This window comes from Aplidium turbinatum, chromosome 1, assembly GCF_918807975.1.
Source record: "Aplidium turbinatum chromosome 1, kaAplTurb1.1, whole genome shotgun sequence".
In the NCBI taxonomy this organism is placed as follows: Eukaryota; Metazoa; Chordata; class Ascidiacea; order Aplousobranchia; family Polyclinidae; genus Aplidium; species Aplidium turbinatum.
This window is the reverse complement of record NC_137472.1, coordinates 41,567,369-41,587,294: the sequence shown is the minus strand read 5'-3', so window position 1 is coordinate 41,587,294 and position 19,926 is coordinate 41,567,369. Positions and strand designations below refer to the sequence as shown.

The 19,926-nt window shown below is 37.7% G+C and overlaps 1 protein-coding gene across 1 annotated transcript in view; it reads right to left on the bottom strand.

The window, feature by feature from the left end:
* The window catches only part of LOC145769640 (thioredoxin reductase 1, cytoplasmic-like), a 36,650-nt gene extending 17,579 nt beyond the window's left edge, over positions 1 to 19,071 (bottom strand). Inside the window, exons 1-5 of the mRNA XM_082581314.1 lie at positions 18,921 to 19,071; positions 10,847 to 10,907; positions 3,067 to 3,176; positions 2,571 to 2,693; positions 1,181 to 1,352 (exon numbers count right to left, since the gene is read on the bottom strand). Coding sequence (XP_082437440.1) covers positions 1,181 to 1,352; positions 2,571 to 2,693; positions 3,067 to 3,176; positions 10,847 to 10,907; positions 18,921 to 19,019 — 565 coding nt within the window. The 5' untranslated portion in view covers positions 19,020 to 19,071. The remainder of the gene's footprint in view (positions 1 to 1,180; positions 1,353 to 2,570; positions 2,694 to 3,066; positions 3,177 to 10,846; positions 10,908 to 18,920) is intronic.
* Positions 19,072 to 19,926: the final 855 nt, after the last annotated feature.

The following is a 19,926-nucleotide window of genomic DNA, read 5'->3' as shown; positions in this document are numbered from 1 at the left end:
TTGCGTATTGTGATGGATGCCTGCGCCAAGCTTTAACAGATCCCTACCAATTCATCTTTACAGCCATTCAAACTTGGACAACTAAATAATTCTAGTTGTATGAATTACAGCGATATGTCGGTGATTCTAATTTAATTTGGTAAAAACTTGTTTGCTCTAGTTGTACTTCTGATTTAATCTTCGGTTTTGCTAAAAATTCTAGTTTGTCCAACAGGACTTTTCACAAATGAAGGGAACTTGCGCTCTTATCAACCCATGGCCACCTGGAGATGCGGCCTGATTTGTCACATTTTGATTACAGCTACTGCTAGTGCTTGACTGACATTTTCTGAGATGTTTTTACTTTTTGCTGTCTCCTAATGACATAAAACTTTTTTGTTGCCTTGGGGAAGCAGTAGCAAATGAGAAAAAGTAAGTTGAAAAACGCTCAATCAGACTGTTATTGAAAAATTAACAGTCTGACTAAAATCTTCGAAATCAAATTTTCTTTGTTTTTCAACCTGTGAGGATGTTAAAACCTATTGTGTCATCTGGGGAAAAGAGTAAAGAAAGCGTAAAAACCTACTTTTTAGAAAAAATTATTTAACTGTTCGCCCAAAGTTAGAAAAACCTGAAAATTTCTGCAAAATGTGACAAATCAGGCCGTATCTTTTGGTGGTCATGATCAACCTCATATAAGAAAAGTGTAATAAAACAATCAAGTTCAAAGTGTCATTCCATCGCTTAAGCAGCGAAGTCATGGAAAACTCAGTTAATTAACCAATTCCCTTACGTCACCATGTCTATTAGGCTACAACGTAAGTGGATTTGGTGAGATGATTGTGAAATGACACTTTGATCCAGAGTTGCCCTATGAGCGTTTTTATCCAACTAAAAAACGATATGTGACAACTACGTTAGACTAATTCTAATCTAGTTTAAAATCTACTCTAACTTGTGTAGCTCTAATTCTAATTCCAGTCTAGTTTGTGAAAACTTAAATAGCTGTAATTATAATTCCAATCTAATTTCGAAAAGCTAAAAAAAACTTATAGTTATCCAAGACTGCATTGTTTATAGGCATCCGACTTGCTGAGATTCACCACAAAGAGCCATTATACAGTGTAATTGGCTTAAGCAACAGTAACTTTATTGAGCTGTTAAGAATAAAAAATGAAGCAACATTGTCATTAAAACTTACCAGAATCCACATCAACAGACCAACCAAATTTAGTTGCCTCTTTTGTATTTTTTCCCAGCAGTCCTGCTTGATGCATAAGCTTTTTAGGAATGCACCCAACATTGACACAAGTACCACCCAAGCCCCATGACGCACCTTTCGGAGTTGGCTTAACAAAGTCCAAAACTGCAACCTGGTTTGGGGTTGATGCAAGTTTAAACAAGTCTATCTGAACATTATCCCAGTGATCCTTTTATCCCCATTATCCTTTTATAAGAATAAACACTTTAAGTATCTCAAATAGCCTTTCGTGTCAATGGATCAGGCGAGTTTTCATCTATTAACCCTTTTCTGCCTAATTTTTTTTGCCAATACTTTTAGTAGCCTACCTAGTTTTTACTACTTTAATGATGAACAAAATTCAAGTTGTTTTTTATTTGTAGTAGCCTAGTTGCAACAGGAATGGGGTGTTTGTGGCACTTTAGTCAGATATGTCAACATTTTTGTGACTCTACGAAGTCTACGCAATTTTGATATGTGGTACTGGTAGTTACTGCAAAGCAATTCATGAAAAATTAATGCTTTTCAAGTTTGGTGCTACATAAAAAATACCGAAATTATCACATAAAAAACAAATTACAAACAAAGCAATTATAAAAAATTGGAGTGCAAGATAGATCGGGCAAACGATTTAGGAAACAAAAAATGAAATTTGCGGGACATATTTTGAACGTATAGTCAGGCCAGCTACATTGATTGGTTGTTGAAGTCGAGTTAATTTATTTTGTTTCAATAGTTCCACATATAAACAAAAAAGCAGAGTAAATGAAAAGTAAAAACAATGCATTCTAAGTTACAGCTGTTGGTTTGATTATGGCGCAATCAGGATAGTAGCGAAAGACCATAAGCGGTCATCTAGCCAGCCACTACCCCATAACAATAAATCCACCTGCACATTCATGCACACATGTGCGTAGAGGCAGGAAACACTACTTCAATAAATATAAAGGGTTTAGCCACTGACATTAAAACAAAAAACAACTGCTGTTGGTTTAAACTTTAAATCATCATCCCCAGATTGAGAAAACCGTGGATAAAGATTCAAACCAGCAACCGGTGGAAGGAAAGAGGTGCAAAAGAAGATGACAAACTTGGGGAGATGATGTAGGACAATGGGCTAACTTGTCCAGCATCGGAGAAGCAAAACGATGAGCGGAAGTACATGACGTGTGCCAAATGACAGCCAATCTTCCGCTCGGAGACAGCACATGATGACAGTGAGGCAATTTTTCCATTTTTTCTTTGTTTGATCTTCCAGTAGGCTAGTCTCAAAACGCATTGTACGTTCACTGTTTCTAGTTTTATCAAAACTAAATTAGTACAAAAAAACAAAAACAAATCGATGGGCCACCTTTCTTCCCAACTTAGCTGCTTCCTTGGCTGCTGACAACCCTCCTGAACCGCCTCCGATGACTATGAGATCATACTCATACTTTCGACCGATCAATTCTAAAAGCTTTCCCTCTTCATTCATCTGAATATGACACAAACATAATCATAGAATTGTAGAAGGTAACAAACCGGCTACAGTTCACCCAAACAGCTTAAACTTACAATAACAAGTTCAATACAAGCTCTAATACTAATTTTATAGGTCTGTCTTTTCGCAAAACCTTGTGGCCTTTTGTTTATTCTTTGTTCATGAAGACAAAAAGCGATCTTTGATCCAGCAGATGTGACAATAAAAGTCTATGTGAAAACATAAGCAGGAGCATAGAATTGCCTAAAACGGTTTGTTGCTTTGTTAATTTATATTCTAGTGATTGTTTTGACTGAATAGATATATATATGATATAGGCAGAAATACAAGTGTAAGAGCTAGCGTCCTCAAACTATTTTGCATTTACCTTCAAAGTCTCATCGTGACCACCAATATGAGTACCGTTTATGAACACGTTAGGAACTGTTCGTTGTCCACAAATCCTGTGAAGAGCAGCATGAATTTGAGGCATATTTTCTGAAAAAGTATTTTGCACAGCTAAGAGTTTCAAGCTGATAATAAAAAATACTATTTGAATAAGATTATACTGAAGAAGCCACACTTGTGTGGCAAAATCTCTATATTTTAATAAATTGATTTTTCTGATTTGGTGTGATATTGTTTACTTTGTTTCAAATATTTTGTCACACCGCGCATTCTATTTGATAATCAGTTGAATTATAAGACAGATTGATGAAAAGTTTAGGAACGAAGTTTTGCTTTTGACAATCAAAAGATCGCAAACTTCAAATAAATAATGTAAAAAAGATGTAAGCTACATTGTTTGATCGTTGATCGGACTCATGATAAATTATTATGAGTACCGGTAGGCTATTTTGACAAAAAAACAAACGATGATATATCCTAATACGTGCTACAAAGTCATATGTGGCATAACAATTCAGAATATAATGTCAATGAATACAACGTGTAACAAAACAAAAAACAAGTTATATAAACTAGTTTAATAGTTAATTTTGGCTTTGATTAAAAACATAAATTCTAATCTACTTGGTTTAATCGTAAATTATGTAAACGTCTATCGTGCAGTTTCTTTTTGCTTTTTAAAAAATTCCCTCGACTCTGAAATAAAACTAGCCCGATTCCGAGAAAAAAACGCGGAACTGTAGGCTAGAGTAGAACATGGAGTGGATTTAGAGTTTAATATTTCACAAAAGTTTCGGAGTGGAGTGGATTCGGTTCAGCAACTTTGCATTTCAGTTAAATCAAATAAGTCCCGTATAGTTCTGTTTGCAGAAAAAAAAAACTTACCCCACGCCTTTCGACCTAGCGGGAATGCTCATAAGTGTACGCCACTGAAAACATTTTCGTACTACTAAAGTTGACAAAGATTTTTGCACCCTTGAGCTATTTTGTGATAAAAACTACAAAAACGCATTGGCTGGCGTTAACTCAGGGTTTGATTTTGGAGTGGAATGGATTCGGAGACTAAAATGATGAAACTTTTTGGAGTCGGATTGGAGTGAAGTCTGATTTCCTGAAGTAGGAGTCTCAAAAATCACATTCCTCCACTGATGTAGGCTAGTGCTGACTGGCTGTGACGCGCGACCACTGAGTGAAATGGTATGGTGGATTGTATTTATGACGTTATCTTCACATTTATTCGATTCATTCTTTCACTACATTGCATCTCCTTCTTATGATCGAAGCTAGACATTAAAGCATATGAAAAAAGGATTCGACATATATCAATGAAGTTGCATGCATACTGTTGCAGACATAGGTGTGTCATCTAACTGATTTTGGGAATCTTCATTCTCAGACCGAAGCTTCTCTGAGAGCGTTATTCTAGCAAATATACGTTAGAGCAAGGGTCTCAAACAAGCAACCCGCGATGCATTTTCAAACTTTAAAATAATTAACAAGTACAGTACATATTTTTTTTATAGATGTAGTTGTAGATTGTAGAAAGGTAAAATTTACTCTCAAATTGCTGAAAAGATCTTAAAATACCCATCACACTTTACACGATTTTTTAGCATTGCAATCAGATTTTCGATTCACTTATTGTGTCGTTATTGCAATAGTAACCTTGGTATTTGCTGGTCAGCTCTTCAAGGGTTTAATTTTTTCCGCGCTTTCTGAAAGTTGATTGCAAAATTTTTAGTCTCCAGCAGGTCTGTCGATTCGTTGACGTTTTTTTGGTTTTCTTTTTCATTTACGTTTTTTGGGTTCGTAGCCTTCCACGTTATTTTCAACTTTTTGTTCTTACTACCTTTTTTATTGCGTTTTAACTGTGTTATTTTGTTTATTGGCTTCTCACTGTGTATTGTGGCCCTAGGAATAAGCTATATAAGTGGTCATTTGGCCATCAAAGCAATTTGAGTTTGAGACTGTCACAATCAATGTGCGAGGTCTCGCGACGGGCTGCTTTGTATCTTGACAGAACGTGCTGTTTTCATTATGGAATTTTGAGCGATGTGTTATTATCGGTTATTGACCTGAAGTAACCTTTGATTGCAGGTCTCTATTATGTAATGTGTTTCCAGAGCATTTGGGACATTCTTTCAGAACAAATCTGGAATGTTCTGTTGTTTTTCACGATTGCCGAGTGACGTTTGTCATGACGTCATAAGGATGTTTACCAGTAGATCTGTGATTGCGAAATCTTTATTGTGTAACGTGTTTTCTACAACCTTCTACGCCTACGTGACGATCTAGAAGCTTCTTTAAACCTGCTATAAATAGTGGTGTGAATTGATGGATTATTATTATGATTGAGTCGATTATGATGGAGTTGTATTATGATGAGTTGATTATTATTATGAGTTGGTGATGAGAGATCATTGTTGTAGTAGTAGCAGTTGTTAATAGACGCAAAGATTATTGTTGATCGAGAGTTGAAGTATTGAATACGAATAAAGCAAAGTTGATGCTAATATAATTTCTGATTGAAATTAGAATCGTATGAGAAGCTGTGAGTGGATCACGTTAGACTCGATCAAAAGCCACAAGCGTTGGAATCTATTGCTGTTTACTGTTACTTTGATTAATTGCTGGAAGTGGTGAACCATTCGTTGGAGTCCTTCAAGCGTTTTCATATATATCATTTCACTAATAGAACTATCCGTGAATTTAATTGACTGCTTTTCGGTTTGACCCATTAAACTACGTCATTGAACCTTTCCAAGTCTTTTTTCTGGTAAGAGATAGAAAGAAATCGTGACATTCTGGGGGCTCGTCCGGGAATAGAAAAACCGAAGAATACCGAAAGATTTATTGAAAGAATAATAAATTAACAACAAGCTGTCAAAATGGCAGATACCGTCAAACATGAGATGATTGAAGACTTACGGAGCATGGCTGAACGAATGGGGCTGAGTGACAATGAGAAGTCTCAGTTTGTGATGGAAGAGTATCACAAGATAATGGCCCAAAAAGCTCAGCGAGAAGCGGACGAAAAAGAAGATAGAAGAGCTGCTCGTGAAATAAGGAAAGCAGAACTTGAAGCTGAAGAAAAACGAGCACAGCGTGAAGCTGAAGCTGAAGAAAAACGAGCACAATTTGAAGCTGAACAGAAGCGAGCACAACTTGAAGCTGAAGAGAAGCGGGCACAACGCGAAGCAGAAGCTGAAGAGAAGCGAGCACAACGCGAAGCAGAAGCTGAAGAAAGAAGAGCACAATATGAATTGGAAAAGTTAAGACTTGATTTAGAAAGACAAAAGCTGGATATTGGTGAGCGATCTAATTCTACTAATGATAATGCTCGAGATGTTATTGTGGCGCAAGTTAGACGTCCAGATTTGCCATCATTTGTTGAAGAAAAAGATGAGTTGGATAGTTATTTGTTAAGATTTGAAAGATATGCTACAATAGCCAAATTGGAGAAGTCGACGTGGGCTACCCAGCTAAGCATGTTATTATCGGGACAAGCTCTTGATGTATATTCAAGACTTTCACAAGAAGATGCGATGGACTACGACAGATTGAAGTTAGCTTTGTTAAAGCGATACAATTTTACCGAGCATGGATACCGTCAAAGATTCCGTGAGGCAAAGCCTGAACGACACGAAAGCCCAGGTCAATTTATTGATTGTTTAAGAAACCTTTTGTTAAAATGGTTTGAACTTTCGGGGGCCGAACAATCATTGGACGGATTGGCAAACCTTATAGTTAAGGAACCATTCACAGATTCATGTTCAAAAGATCTGTCTGTTTATTTAATGGAGAGAAGTCCAAAGACTCTAGAAGACATAGCCAGTGTGGCGGAACAGTACTTAGTTGCCCATGATGAGAAATTGTCGACCGAAGAGATGTTGTCATTCGATGATGACGAGGAGCAAACAAATAATTTTAAAGGAGGTGCTGTTCCAAGAGAAGTACATTGTTTTAATTGTAATGGCTTAGGTCATAAGTCTGTTAACTGCCGGAGGAAGACTAACAGAAATCATCAGGAATCGAGAAAGTGGTGCAACCGTTGCAATAGGCAAGAATGGTCACTTCGCTCGAGATTGTTCTGCAGATGATCAGCGACGATCTCACGATCACGAATACTACGAGCGCGAGGAACCGAGGCAGGTGACAACCATTTTGAGTTTGCTATAGATGCGGTAGACGCGGACACTTCGCCAGGGAGTGCGTTGCTGACGGCGGACATTCAGAAAACAGACGTTGCCGTGACAACCACTGCTACCGATGTGGGGAGATTGGACACATAGCCAGGAGCTGCCCTTTTGATGAAAAGGCTTGCTACAACTGTCACAGAGAAGGTCATCTGGCCAAGGACTGTCCGGAGAGGAAGTGTTTCCGATGTAAGAAGATGGGTCATCTTGCTCGCCGGTGCACTGATGACATTGAGGACAGTGGAAACTTTCACAGTAAACGTGATAATTATTATTTTGAGAAACGCTGTCGTTGGTAGATCATGCAACGATGGACTAATGAGACTGTTTTATTGAATAATTAATTGTTTTGTGGTGTGTTTTGTATTGATTGTGTTGTAATATTGTTTGCAACAATATTCTAAGGGGGGGCGTATGTCACAATCAATGTGCGAGGTCTCGCGACGGGCTGCTTTGTATCTTGACAGAACGTGCTGTTTTCATTATGGAATTTTGAGCGATGTGTTATTATCGGTTATTGACCTGAAGTAACCTTTGATTGCAGGTCTCTATTATGTAATGTGTTTCCAGAGCATTTGGGACATTCTTTCAGAACAAATCCGGAATGTTCTGTTGTTTTTCACAATTGCCGAGTGACGTTTGTCATGACGTCATAAGGATGTTTACCAGTAGATCTGTGATTGCAAAATCTATATTATGTAACGTGCTTTCTACAACCTTCTACGCCTATGTGGCGATCTAGAAGCTTCTTTAAACCTGCTATAAATAGTGGTGTGAATTGATGGATTATTAGTATGATTGAGTCGATTATGATGGAGTTGTATTATGATGAGAGATCATTGTTGTAGTAGTAGCAGTTGTTAATAGACGCAAAGATTATTGTTGATCGAGAGTTGAAGTATTGAATACGAATAAAGCAAAGTTGATGCTAATATAATTTCTGATTGAAATTAGATCGTATGAGAAGCTGTGAGTGGATCACGTTAGACTCGATCAAAAGCCGCAAGCGTTGGAATCTATTGCTGTTTACTGTTACTTTGATTAATTGCTGGAAGTGGTAAACCATTCGTTGGAGTCCTTCAAGTGTTTTCATATATATCATTTCACTAATAGAACTATCCGTGAATTTAATTGACTGCTTTTCGGTTTAACCCATTAAACTACGTCATTGAACCTTTCCAAGTCTTTTTCCTGGTAAGAGATAGAAAGAAATCGTGACAGAGACCCTTGCTTTAGATTTAGATGATTCTGTAGATAACGGCAACAATACTGAATTTATGTTTTCAGTACCACAGAAAAACATTATAGGTTGGAAAGAAGACACCAAAGTGATACTCCAACCAAGACATTCCTGAAAAGTGGCTGCATGAGATTTTCCACTACTTAGGTTGGAAAATTTACGGAAGTATCGCTGTATTCATCTTCCTAGATACAAGAAGCTATTGCAGAATTATTTTGGGTCAGCATCTACAGCAAGGGTCTCAGAATCAAATTGCTCTGAGGGCCAAAGCGGGGTTCAACCTTAACTTTTTTTTGCACTGGCCAACCGGACCAGTGGCTCACCATTTGCACTGGTCCGTACGAGATCGCACCGGTCCGTCCCGTTTACTGATAAAAACAAGATTGTCGTGGGAAGCACGAGGCCAACCCAGGAAAAACTACCTTAAAACGACAATAATGAATGGTGGCAATAACATGGAAATATACAATGGCAATAACAGTTTATCTAGGCAAGACATTCAATCTACGTTGAGTCTTCAATCCACTTGGGGCTCTTCTTCAATTTCTAAATCCGATGATGGGTCATAATCGCAATCTAATGACGGGACGATCACGGGCGTCGTAATCAGAATCCGATGTGTGTTTGTCTGGCCTTGTAAACACATAGCCAGTGTCAGGCCTTCTTGACCTCACAGATGAATCGTTTGCCAGCCATAGATGTATGGCAGGTTTGGGGTCGAAATCTTTTATTTCTGCTGACTGTAGCTGGATGGTCAGAAGATCTATTACGTGACCAACGTTACGTTGATGCCTCATCACTCACGTGCTCTCTAGCACAATCTTAACATTTTTATGCATCACATCTCTTGAGAACTGTACTAGGCTACCAAAGCTCACGTATTGTTGCGATTACCCCTTTTCTTACGATTTAACACCGTCACGTGATGTTGCGATTGTTTTTTTCTTACGATTTAACACGTGATGTTACGATTGCCTTTTTCTTACGGTTTAACACGCACAAAACATGTGTTTTGTTGTTTGAAGAGAAGCGCAAACGAGAACCACGCACTCTAAACGATAAAACGACATAACACGATGATATTTTCGCACTGGACAGTCGGACCAGTGCGAAACGATTCGTACTGGTCCGCGGGGAACTCGCACTAGACATTGGCTAGAGGACCGGTGCTAAGATCGAACCCTGCAAAGGAATACTTGTAAATGAACCCGAGGGCCGCAATACCTTCTTGTATTTCGGAAAGTTAAGCTTATCTCCTTGGCCTATTCCGATTTTCTAAATTTTGCAACGGACGGGGCCTACAGAGTTTTTGTTCCACACTCTCTTTCCACAGGTATCTCGACTCCCCTACCTGGCCCCCACAACCAAAGCTGGTAGAGTGGTGGGCCTCCTCCCCGGGTACATCGCCATTCCAAAAACACTCCGCTCTCCGCGGGTGTGGCAAGCCGGTTCTTTGAAGTCTCCAACCAGGCTGTGCTTATTGTGCTCTTCTCCCGGTGTCAATTATTTGTACCTTTGCGTTGTCAATGCTGATAAAACTGTTCATCACTGTTCAATAAACAAAATGACACAGTAAGAACGCAATAAAAGAGATAGTAAGAACGCTCCAAGAACTTAAGATCGAAAAAAAGATATACTAGTACTAAAAACAAAGAGATAGAAAAACAATGCAAAAACGAAAAAAAATTCAAACGGGACGACTTGGAGCTAGAGAGCAAAAATCTTGCACCGACTTTCAAAAAGCGCAAAAAAAAACGAAATCCTTGAAGAACTGACTGTCGCAAATAGCCAAGATTGTTTTTGTGACAACGGCACAAATGACCAGGTAATGTGATTGTGGCGTAACAATGTGATTTTCTGCAACCAATGACATTGCACGACAGTAGGCTAAGGCTTAAAAATTAGTCGAAGTTTGATTGGTATTTTCAGATTTTTTGAACAATTTTAGATTGAATTTCATCTTATTAAGTAAATAAGAGGAAATTTTACAATAACTGTTAATTATTTAAATGTTTAAAAATGCATCGGGGTCCACGTGTTTGAGACCTTTGATCTACACTCTGCAGCTTTAAATGCGGTTAGGCTAGGCTGGAGACGGAGAGTGGAGGCTCTGCGTACTTTGACACTACAAGAGCCCACGTTATATGCGGTGGTGGGCTCTTGGCCAAAAATTGTAATCCATTTCGTCTTTCGTTCCATTTTTAAATGATAATATTGACATTCTACCATGTGTTAAAAATCCCTTACTTCAAAACTTACAAACAATCAATATGAAAACATGTAACTTAATAACTTAAAAACAAACTCCTGCGGCTGAAGCTTACCTTTGGTATTTGTTTCGAAAGCTGTATATGCAATGTTTAGAGAATCAAAGAGAGCCTTTATCTATAAATATACAGGATGTTTTAATTTACATAAACAAGTAATAGGTCTATTAATAAAAAAAATAAAACATAAAATTTTCTAAAAATTAGTTTGTATGATTTTATAAGTGTCAACAAATCAAAAATTTCTAAGAGGGCCAACACTATTGTTACATGCAACTAAAGGTCGATATAAAAATGTGAACATAAGAATGATAGAAAATGTAATGCTTCAGACAAACTTTGACAAAGACAGGAAAAAGTTTGGATTCAGTGAAATGAGTATTCATTTATTGAAAATCCTTTGACAAGAAATGCAAAATCGCTAGCAAATATTACAAATGGCTTGTTGGATGGTTTAAGTGTGCCTGACAATTGGAAGAAAAGCGGTCTGATGCGTTGAAGAAAGATATGCATTTGCAATGCAAACAAAAATGCAAGATCTGTTTTTCTGTCCAAAAATAGAATGAAAATAACTGAAAAGGTATAAGAAAAACGTTCAATATGGGCAGTAGGCGCACTTGTAATCTCTAGGTCGCTGAAGTAAATGAGGTGTGTTGACCGGTAGACACTTTCATAGTTGTCGATTTTTTCTTAGAAGAGAGGAATTCTGGGTGGGCGAGAGGTTTCAAACAGATTTCACTGAATGTGTACCGGAATGGCCCGTTTCGGCTAGTTCCCTAGTCGGCTACAGTTTTGAATTGTATTTTGTATTTTATTCCACAATATCGTTTCTTTTGCATTCCGACAAAGAAAAATAAATTGAAATGAAATTTAGCGCAAAATGTTTGAACTATTAAATTGAAATGTTTGCTCACATAAAATCGACATGTATTCTACGTCACCGTCTGTATGCAAACTTAGAATATATTAGAATCCTCAACTATTAATCTGTGACAAATTTCATCGTATTTTCCGTCCCAACAATGATAGTTGTAGCAAGATCCCGATATCAATTGAGCAATTGTTCAAACTGGAAATTGGTGTTTTCGTGTTTAAATTTCACAACAATTTACTACCAGATTGCTTCACCAACCTTTTTAAGTATGTCAAAGAGGTTCACAGCCTGTCTACAAGAAACCATGATAATGATTCTCTAAACATTCCATACTTCTCAAAAACGCTTACTCAACATTCAATAGAATTCACAGGTGCGAAAACATGGAACGAATTTCCTTCTTCAATTAGAAAGACTGATACAAAGTCACTTTTTATTCACAAACTAAAACAACATTTAAGCAAAACGGACACGCAATAGAAAGACAACGTAGAAAGGCTTTCTTGCATTCTTGTGAAGATTTTAGTGGAAATCCGAAATTATTTACAAAAGATTAGGCTTAGGCTACCTAACAATAATATCGATTGCTTGTGCTGTACTTTTATGTTTGTAGATATTAACAGCAAACGCAATACCGGTACTTCATAAGCAACACGACACGTCGCAAAAGGGGATGAGAGCTTCATCAACACCATCAGGACATCATCATCTACCAGCTCATCCATTCCATCACCCACCAGGACAAGAAACAATAGCTTAAACTGGATATCAAACCTCAATCGTCTTAGGCTACTGTGTGATGTGCAGTCTAACCATAGAAAGAGCTCAACACCTGCTCTCCTGGGCCACATTGAAACGGGCTTTTGCCTGAGGATGGGTTTCTTTTATGTCCGGTTTTCTTTCTCCATCATATTATTATTATTATGACTGCTCATCCACATCAATATTGGAACTGGCAAATTCAATCCACAATACTTTTCATTAGGCTGTCATTCATTACTACATGTGTGCTTCACTCTGTTTTTGTTTTATTTTTTGCTATTTGTTTTTTTGGGTTTTGTGGCCGTGCTAACTACTGATATATAGCCTACTACATAATTTTTTATTCAGGCACGTTTTAAACCAGTGGTTCCCAAAGTGGGCGGCAGCGCCCCCCTGGGGGCGTTTGCGACCATGAAGGGGGCGCTGGCTATAAAGTGGGCGATTGGGGGGCGCTAAGGGTAAATCGGGCAGTTGCAAGAAGAGGATTGCAAAGCATTGTTTGTCATGTTTCGCTTCAAAGAAATACAAAAGACGGTGATTATAAGAGCTCTGTGGCAGATATTATGGCATTTATGTTAGCAACGTTGCTTCGGAGTGCCTTACAAGTTAGTTGAGGTCGTAACGCATGACAATTTGAAGCACTGCGATGACGCAATCCGATCTTCCAATCCGAGAGTATTTTGATCTAGCGTTCGGGTTAATCTATCTTTGAAGACTGTCATCAAAGCAGTGAATAAAATTAAAGCGCAAGCTCTAAATACACGCTTATTCAAACGATTGTGCAATGAGAATGATGAAGCTTTTGAGCGCTTAGGCTACTACTCCACACTGAAGTACGATGGCTTTCCCAGAGAAATTGGCTTGCAGAATTTTATGCGCTGTTTGAAACTATCGTGGAATTTCTTCAGAGTCGTAACACTGGCCTCGCGAATGATGTCCTGGTTGTGAGAAATGATATCGCCTACTTGTCAGACATATTTTAATGAATTGAAATTATCCCTTCAGGGTAACGAAATAAGCTCGTTTTGTATCAGCGAAATTTAGCTATAAGACGAGAATCTTTCCAATTCTCAAGTTTGCAACAACTTGATACCAGTGACAAAGGCATATCTGATGTTGATGTAGAGACGTGCAACAATCATCTTCAAGAAGTACACAAAGACATGGGAGTTCGATTCCAGGACGTAGTCCAGTTAGAAATCCCTGACAGGGTAATCGACCCATTCTGTGATATTTCAGAGCATGAAATTCTTGAGGAGGAACTGATAACATTGCAAAGCGATTTTGCACTCAAACCGAAGTTCAATATCTCGTATCAATCGTTCTGGCTACAGAAACAAATCAATGAGAAATACCCTCACGTGTGGAATCGGGTCAAAGTTTTTATCATTGCCTTTCCCAGCTCATACTTGGTGGGGCGTGCTTTCAGTGCCGTGACAACGCTTCTGGATAACAAAAGAAACCGTCTTGACATAGTTAGACGGGGAGACTTAAGATTGCTCCTATCCAAACTTGAACCCGACATCAAGAGGCTGATGGCATTGCACCAATCTCATTAGAGTTGGACTTTAAGTTGTGATGAATGTAAAATAACTTTAGTTTTACTTTTTTTGTCGAAGGGGGTGTTTGATACTCTGTTCGTTGTCCTTGGGGGCGCTATTAAAAAAAAGTTTGGGAAACACTGTTTTAAACCTTTCAAGGTTTTGCCACCTTTTCCCGTTCGTTAACGTGCTGGTAGGTTTATATCGATTTTTGTAGTTAGTATCTTTTTCGTCCTGGACGCGTTAATGACGAAAAATAAAATGATTGAATGATTATTACAAAATTCCAAATCCAACGACGCCTTCTGTTTATTTAGAGAATGTTGTATTTTATTCCACAATATCGTTTCTTTTATAGTTGAAATTATCGAAGCTTTAGATGAGTGGGGTTTAGACCTAACCACTGAGACCAACTAAAAAGCGAATTAAATTTATTTTTGAACTATTAATGTTTGCTCAGATAAAATTGACATGTATCCTGCGTCGCTGTCTGCATGCAAACTTAGAATATATTAGAATCCTCAACTATTACAAAATTCCAAATCCAACGACGCCTTCTGTTTTTTTAGAGAATTTTGTATTTTATTCCACAATATCGTTTCTTTTATAGTTGAAATTACCGAAGCTTTAGATGAGTGGGGTTTAGACCTAACCACTGAGATCTAAAATCATATTTATGACACCGGAAACATCCCTAGTGATATGGTACGTTCCATATTCATAACTTTACCAAAGAAAACGGGAGCAACAGAATGCTCACTCCACAAAACAATTAGCCTTGTGAATCATCTAACAAAGATCTTACTCCGAATCATGATGATGAGATTGAGACCAAAACTAAAATCGGAAATTTCAACAGCACAGTTTGGATTTGTTCCAGACAAAGGGACCACAAAAGAAATTTTTACATTAAATTGTTTGCTTTCTTGCGATCTTATGACCGCTGCTAACCTAAACAAACTTTTTTTATGTTTTCCTTTGTGATCTAAAAAGCGCGTGACTCGTGCTCTGTTACCTTTAAAGTGGCGCCTTCGGATTTGCCGCATTTTGATTTGTAAAAAGCGATTGTTTCAGTATGTCTTTAGTTTGTATCGGTTATTTTATTGTCATGTTCATTATGATGTCATATTCCCTTACGTTGACCCGTAACTGAAGTTTGATTGTGACGTAACGAAAGGGAGACCATTCGAAGAAAAGATCAAACGTGGCTTTCTCTCACCAAGAATTGCCAGTGTGTGGCAGTTGCCGTAACAACAACAATGCAGTGAGTACCGCCTTTCTTCAACGCAGCGTTGTTGCGGAATTGCTTTGTTCTGTCGGATACCTAGCGAGACTAGCCAGAGACATAGCGTAAAACAAGATGTTGCGCTGCAGTTGGTTGGATAATTCAGAGTTTAACAAAAACGGAAATAATTGTAATGAACACTTCATAGGTGTCATGAAAACAGGGTGGGAAAAACATATTTTGCCCACCCGACCCACCCTATTTCAACGCCTATGGACACTTTTATTAACATAGTCAAGCCTTAAAGCAGCCGGCGGCCATGCCCGCTAAGTAGTGCTTGAATGACCGCCGGTGCTACCTCCTCAGTCGGCCAAGTTTGGCCGCCGGTTTCTTCTAGCCAATCATTTAATTTTGCAATATTATCGTGGGTTAAACTGTCGGCTGCATAGCCGAGTGGTGAGAGCCCTGGAACGGCAATCGAAAGGGCGCCGGTTCGACACCGCTCAAGAGCATGCGGCTGTGTCTTTGGCAGGACACTTAAAGGCATGCCTGAAGGTGGACATGAAGATTGGCTTCCTTGCCTTCCCGTCCACTTAATCTAAATCTTCAACCACCAGGTGTAAGCCTGGATACGACAAACAAACAAAAAAACAACTGTCGAAAATATGTAGTATCAAAGAGTGACACAGAAGTAGGTCAGCGCGTTATAATCACCACTGTTGTATTGTGCGGGAACATTTGCTATTGTATGTATGAAATATATCCAGCTGCGATCACCGGCTGTACCCACGCATTCGCAAATGCGTGACGTGCATTCCATTGTGCGCGATTAATAGTGTTAATTACCGTGACGCGAAACCACAAGCTGCAGGTTTGCGATTTTTTGCATGATCATAGAGCAGTACGAGACGAACATAACTGAACAAAAACAAGACAAATTTTTCGCTTATTAAATATTAAATGATCTAGAATAAAGTTTTTAAAAACCTTCGCGCATTTGCCTGTTTGACTAAGTCTTGTTTGTAATTCCCGACGTTTATTTTAACAAAGTGTTAATCTGAAGTGCTAATTTACATCGGCTGGCAATATTGTCGTTTTTATGTCGATGCAATGTTGTCGGACATTGAATCGTTGTTGAAAAGGAGAACTAGGTTAGTTGACATTAGAGGGAAAACACGTGTCTTCATAGTTGAGAAATGTTCCCGCTATGGGTTCACACCCTATGTGGTGACATCATAACGGTATAAATGGTTAGATTTTATAAAAGGCGATATTCGGTAATGCAGTTGAAACAATTTACTGAGCAGCTGAAACAATTTAGTGTCGTTAGATGGTCCCGCAATACCGGATTACAATCCCGATAAAGCAGTTATTGCGTGGTACAACGATTCTATTGCAGGCTGTCGCCCAGACTTCAACAACGCTAAGTGATCATTTTAGCATTGTAGCAAGTTTAAGTCTATTTAGTTGTGCTATCGTTATTTGTATTTTGGCCTCCAAGCGCGCAGATTTGGCCACCGAGAAGGAGCTCCCGGCAGGCCACGATGGCTGCCGGAAAAAAATACGAGTTTTAAGGCCTGATAGTGCAATTTCCCCAACGGACCAGCTGACTGTAGTCATTGTGACCCTTCTAGCACTCAGCCAGAGAGTTGATTTTGCAAAGAACTTTGTTTGGTAATTACTGAAGAAAAAAGAATAACGGCATGGTTGGGAATTAAACCCATGTCACCAAATGACTGCTTCCCTAACTCTCAAACCACTAGGCCACACTGCTGATGGCAAAACGTTCACACTTTTAATGTGCATGAATCATATGACTGCAATCAGTTGATCGAAATCTTGCCTTCTGGTTGGTTAATAAACCATATCTACTACAGCAACCTACAGATTACAAATACGCGGGCAGTAGTAGATTATACTGAAATGCAAACTGGATTTGTACCAAAAAAATACCTGATTAAAGCAATTTTTTCAGTGCAAAAGCTTAGTGAAGCAATATGAGGCAGCTGGTAAAAAGAAAGTTGTAAACGTACATTGTACGTGTGGATCAGTAAAAAGCCTTTATCGAGTTTCAAAAACGAAAGATCTCTTTACCACAAAAAGATGTGGTAAAGAGAGATTTAGGCGATTAGACGTAAAGCTGGATAAAATAGACAATATGTAGAAAAAACAGAATGTTTTGAAGTCAAAGTCGGTATGAACTAGGGCTCAGTTCTCAGGCTTATTCTATTTATTGTTGTATTGTAATAAAAAAGGAATTTCTAGAAGTATGTCAAATTGTGAATAATTAAAGACTTCAGATGTAGTAAAAATTGTATATATGTTATTCCTGAAGAGGACATCGTGTGATGTCAAAAACGTTCGATATTTAATTGTTGCGTAGTTTTGTGTTTTTTGTAAATACAATAATCTTTAATATGTTAAACTTGATAACGTTGCTCGGCTTCGTATGCCTATGGTTCAATTAAAGACTTAAAGTACAAATGCTGTCAAGGGAAGGTTAAGAAAAAATAAATAAATAGCCACTCTGGATAGAGATAAAAGGAAAGTGGTTAAAAAATTCTGCTGCTTGGTAGATGTTTCAAGTATGGACAAAAAAGTTCAAGATTCTGCAATACCAAAGATCAGAGCTGAATAAAAAAAATTCAAGAATATGTCGAAAAGTCTGTGTGGAAGAAGGTTGTTCTTGAAAATAAGAAATGGTATTATAAAACATTGGTAAGAAGGGCAACATGCTACAAAGCCGAAAGATGGGCGATGCATAATTGCATATGGAGTACAAGCACAATGAAAAAACAGAAATAAAAATGTTCAGAAGGGTGCGGAGAAAAGCCTGAAAAGTAAAATTAAAAAATCAAAGATGACAAAGAAGTGAAAAACATCCATCAATTTCTCAGAAGCCATTGTCATTCTCCAGATAGTACAAGAAAGATTTTTGTCTAGCATACTAAAATTAAGCGCTTAAGATAAGATGGCTCAAGTCGGTGAAACAAAATATTAGAGCAAGGAAACAGGGGGGGGGGGGAGAAAATCCAACAACTGAAAAAGGGATGGTAAAAAGGCCGCGAAAACTGGTGATCCTGCAAACTGAAACTAACGTCAAGCCTGACCTGAAAATAGAATAAACGGATGAGACTGCAGGCCTATAAGCTCCTTTATTTTTCTGGTAACCAAGCATGGCCTACCAGAGCTTCTTCCTCGCTGCCACTTCTTATGTCCAACAGACAAAATAAAATGATCCGTTAAAAAATTTGTGCTTAAAAATCCATTAATTAGTATCATGCTTTTGCTTTCAAGAACAACGCAAACAAGGCCCTGAAGCGTATTTGCAGATGTATTTAACTTTACTGCTTCCCATGCAGGTGCAGAGCTCATCTTCAAGTTTTTATACGTCAACACTCAGACTTTCTACGAATCTTTTATTAGCAATATTTCTCTTGTCAAAGCGTGAGACTTTGTCTTGTTTGTAAAAAAAAGTTGCAAATGCGAGTGAAGAGAAAACAGTTTTTATCAAAAGAGTGAAAAAATATAGATTTGTGAAAGCTGGCAACCAAACATGGCCTACTTGTGTGGTAGTTTTGGAGGCTATTTAGCGAGTTCTTGATGTCATGGCCGCACGGGAGCTTAGAGGTCTGCAATAATAGGCCTACTAGCATGAAGCAAAAACAAGAACTCAAGAACTTACCAGTTGTAAATAAAAATATATGTAAATAAGAATTAACAACTTACTCTCTTACAATATGGGCATCTACTTTTGCTATATATCATCACAGTGTTTTCTTTTATTTGTTTCTCCAACATCTGTTGTACTGTGTCATCTGTTGCCATTTTAATTCTTTTTTATATAACTGAATTATTAAATATGAATAAGCAACTAACAGCCAACTGTGCAAAAATAAATAAAAAAATAACCAAAAATGAATGGCTATTCACACTTTTTGGTTGTGTAAATTTAACACTTTTATTTAGGCCTATCCAATGATAAGTTATAGTTAAAGAAATTTTGAGGAAAAAGCGCTTTCAGGGCTTTTACCAATTCATTTTCTATTTCTTCATCATTAATAATTATTTCCTCATTCTGAAAACCTAATTAATCCCAAACTTTCTCTCATACAGTATATATGGTATTGACTGAAGAATTGGGTTACAATACAATGAAACTTTTAAAATATCAAACATACAAACATATATTTGGTTGGAATTTCTATCCTTGGACTGAAAAAGCTTCTTATAGAGCTTAATACTTGCAGTTTGCATATTTGCAAAAAAGCCTTAAAACCACTAACACAGCCGTGATTATCAAGATTGGCAGAGTAAAATTTCTGATTGTCAAAGTGTTGTTGTCTTTGAATTATTCCATCTTTTAAGTGCAGCTAAATGGAGAGCATGGAATTTCATGGAACGATAAAAGCATAAACAAAGGGCATAAACATAAACAAAAAATTTAGACTAATGCTATTGAAGACTGATCAGGACTTAATTACAAAACTGCAATACAAAAATCTCGCATTGAGAACCTTGGCACTTAAGAAACTTAATGATGATGATGAAGTGGAGAGCAGTATTTAATATGCATTGCTTGAGTGCACAATGAGCTATCGGGGTAACTATAGCTTCCAAGTTCAATAAACAATAAGCATGCTGATAAAACATGACCATAAACATAAACAAATAACTGTGTACAGAAATGTGATAAACTGAAATATGATTCAATTCAATTTCATTTTTCATTACT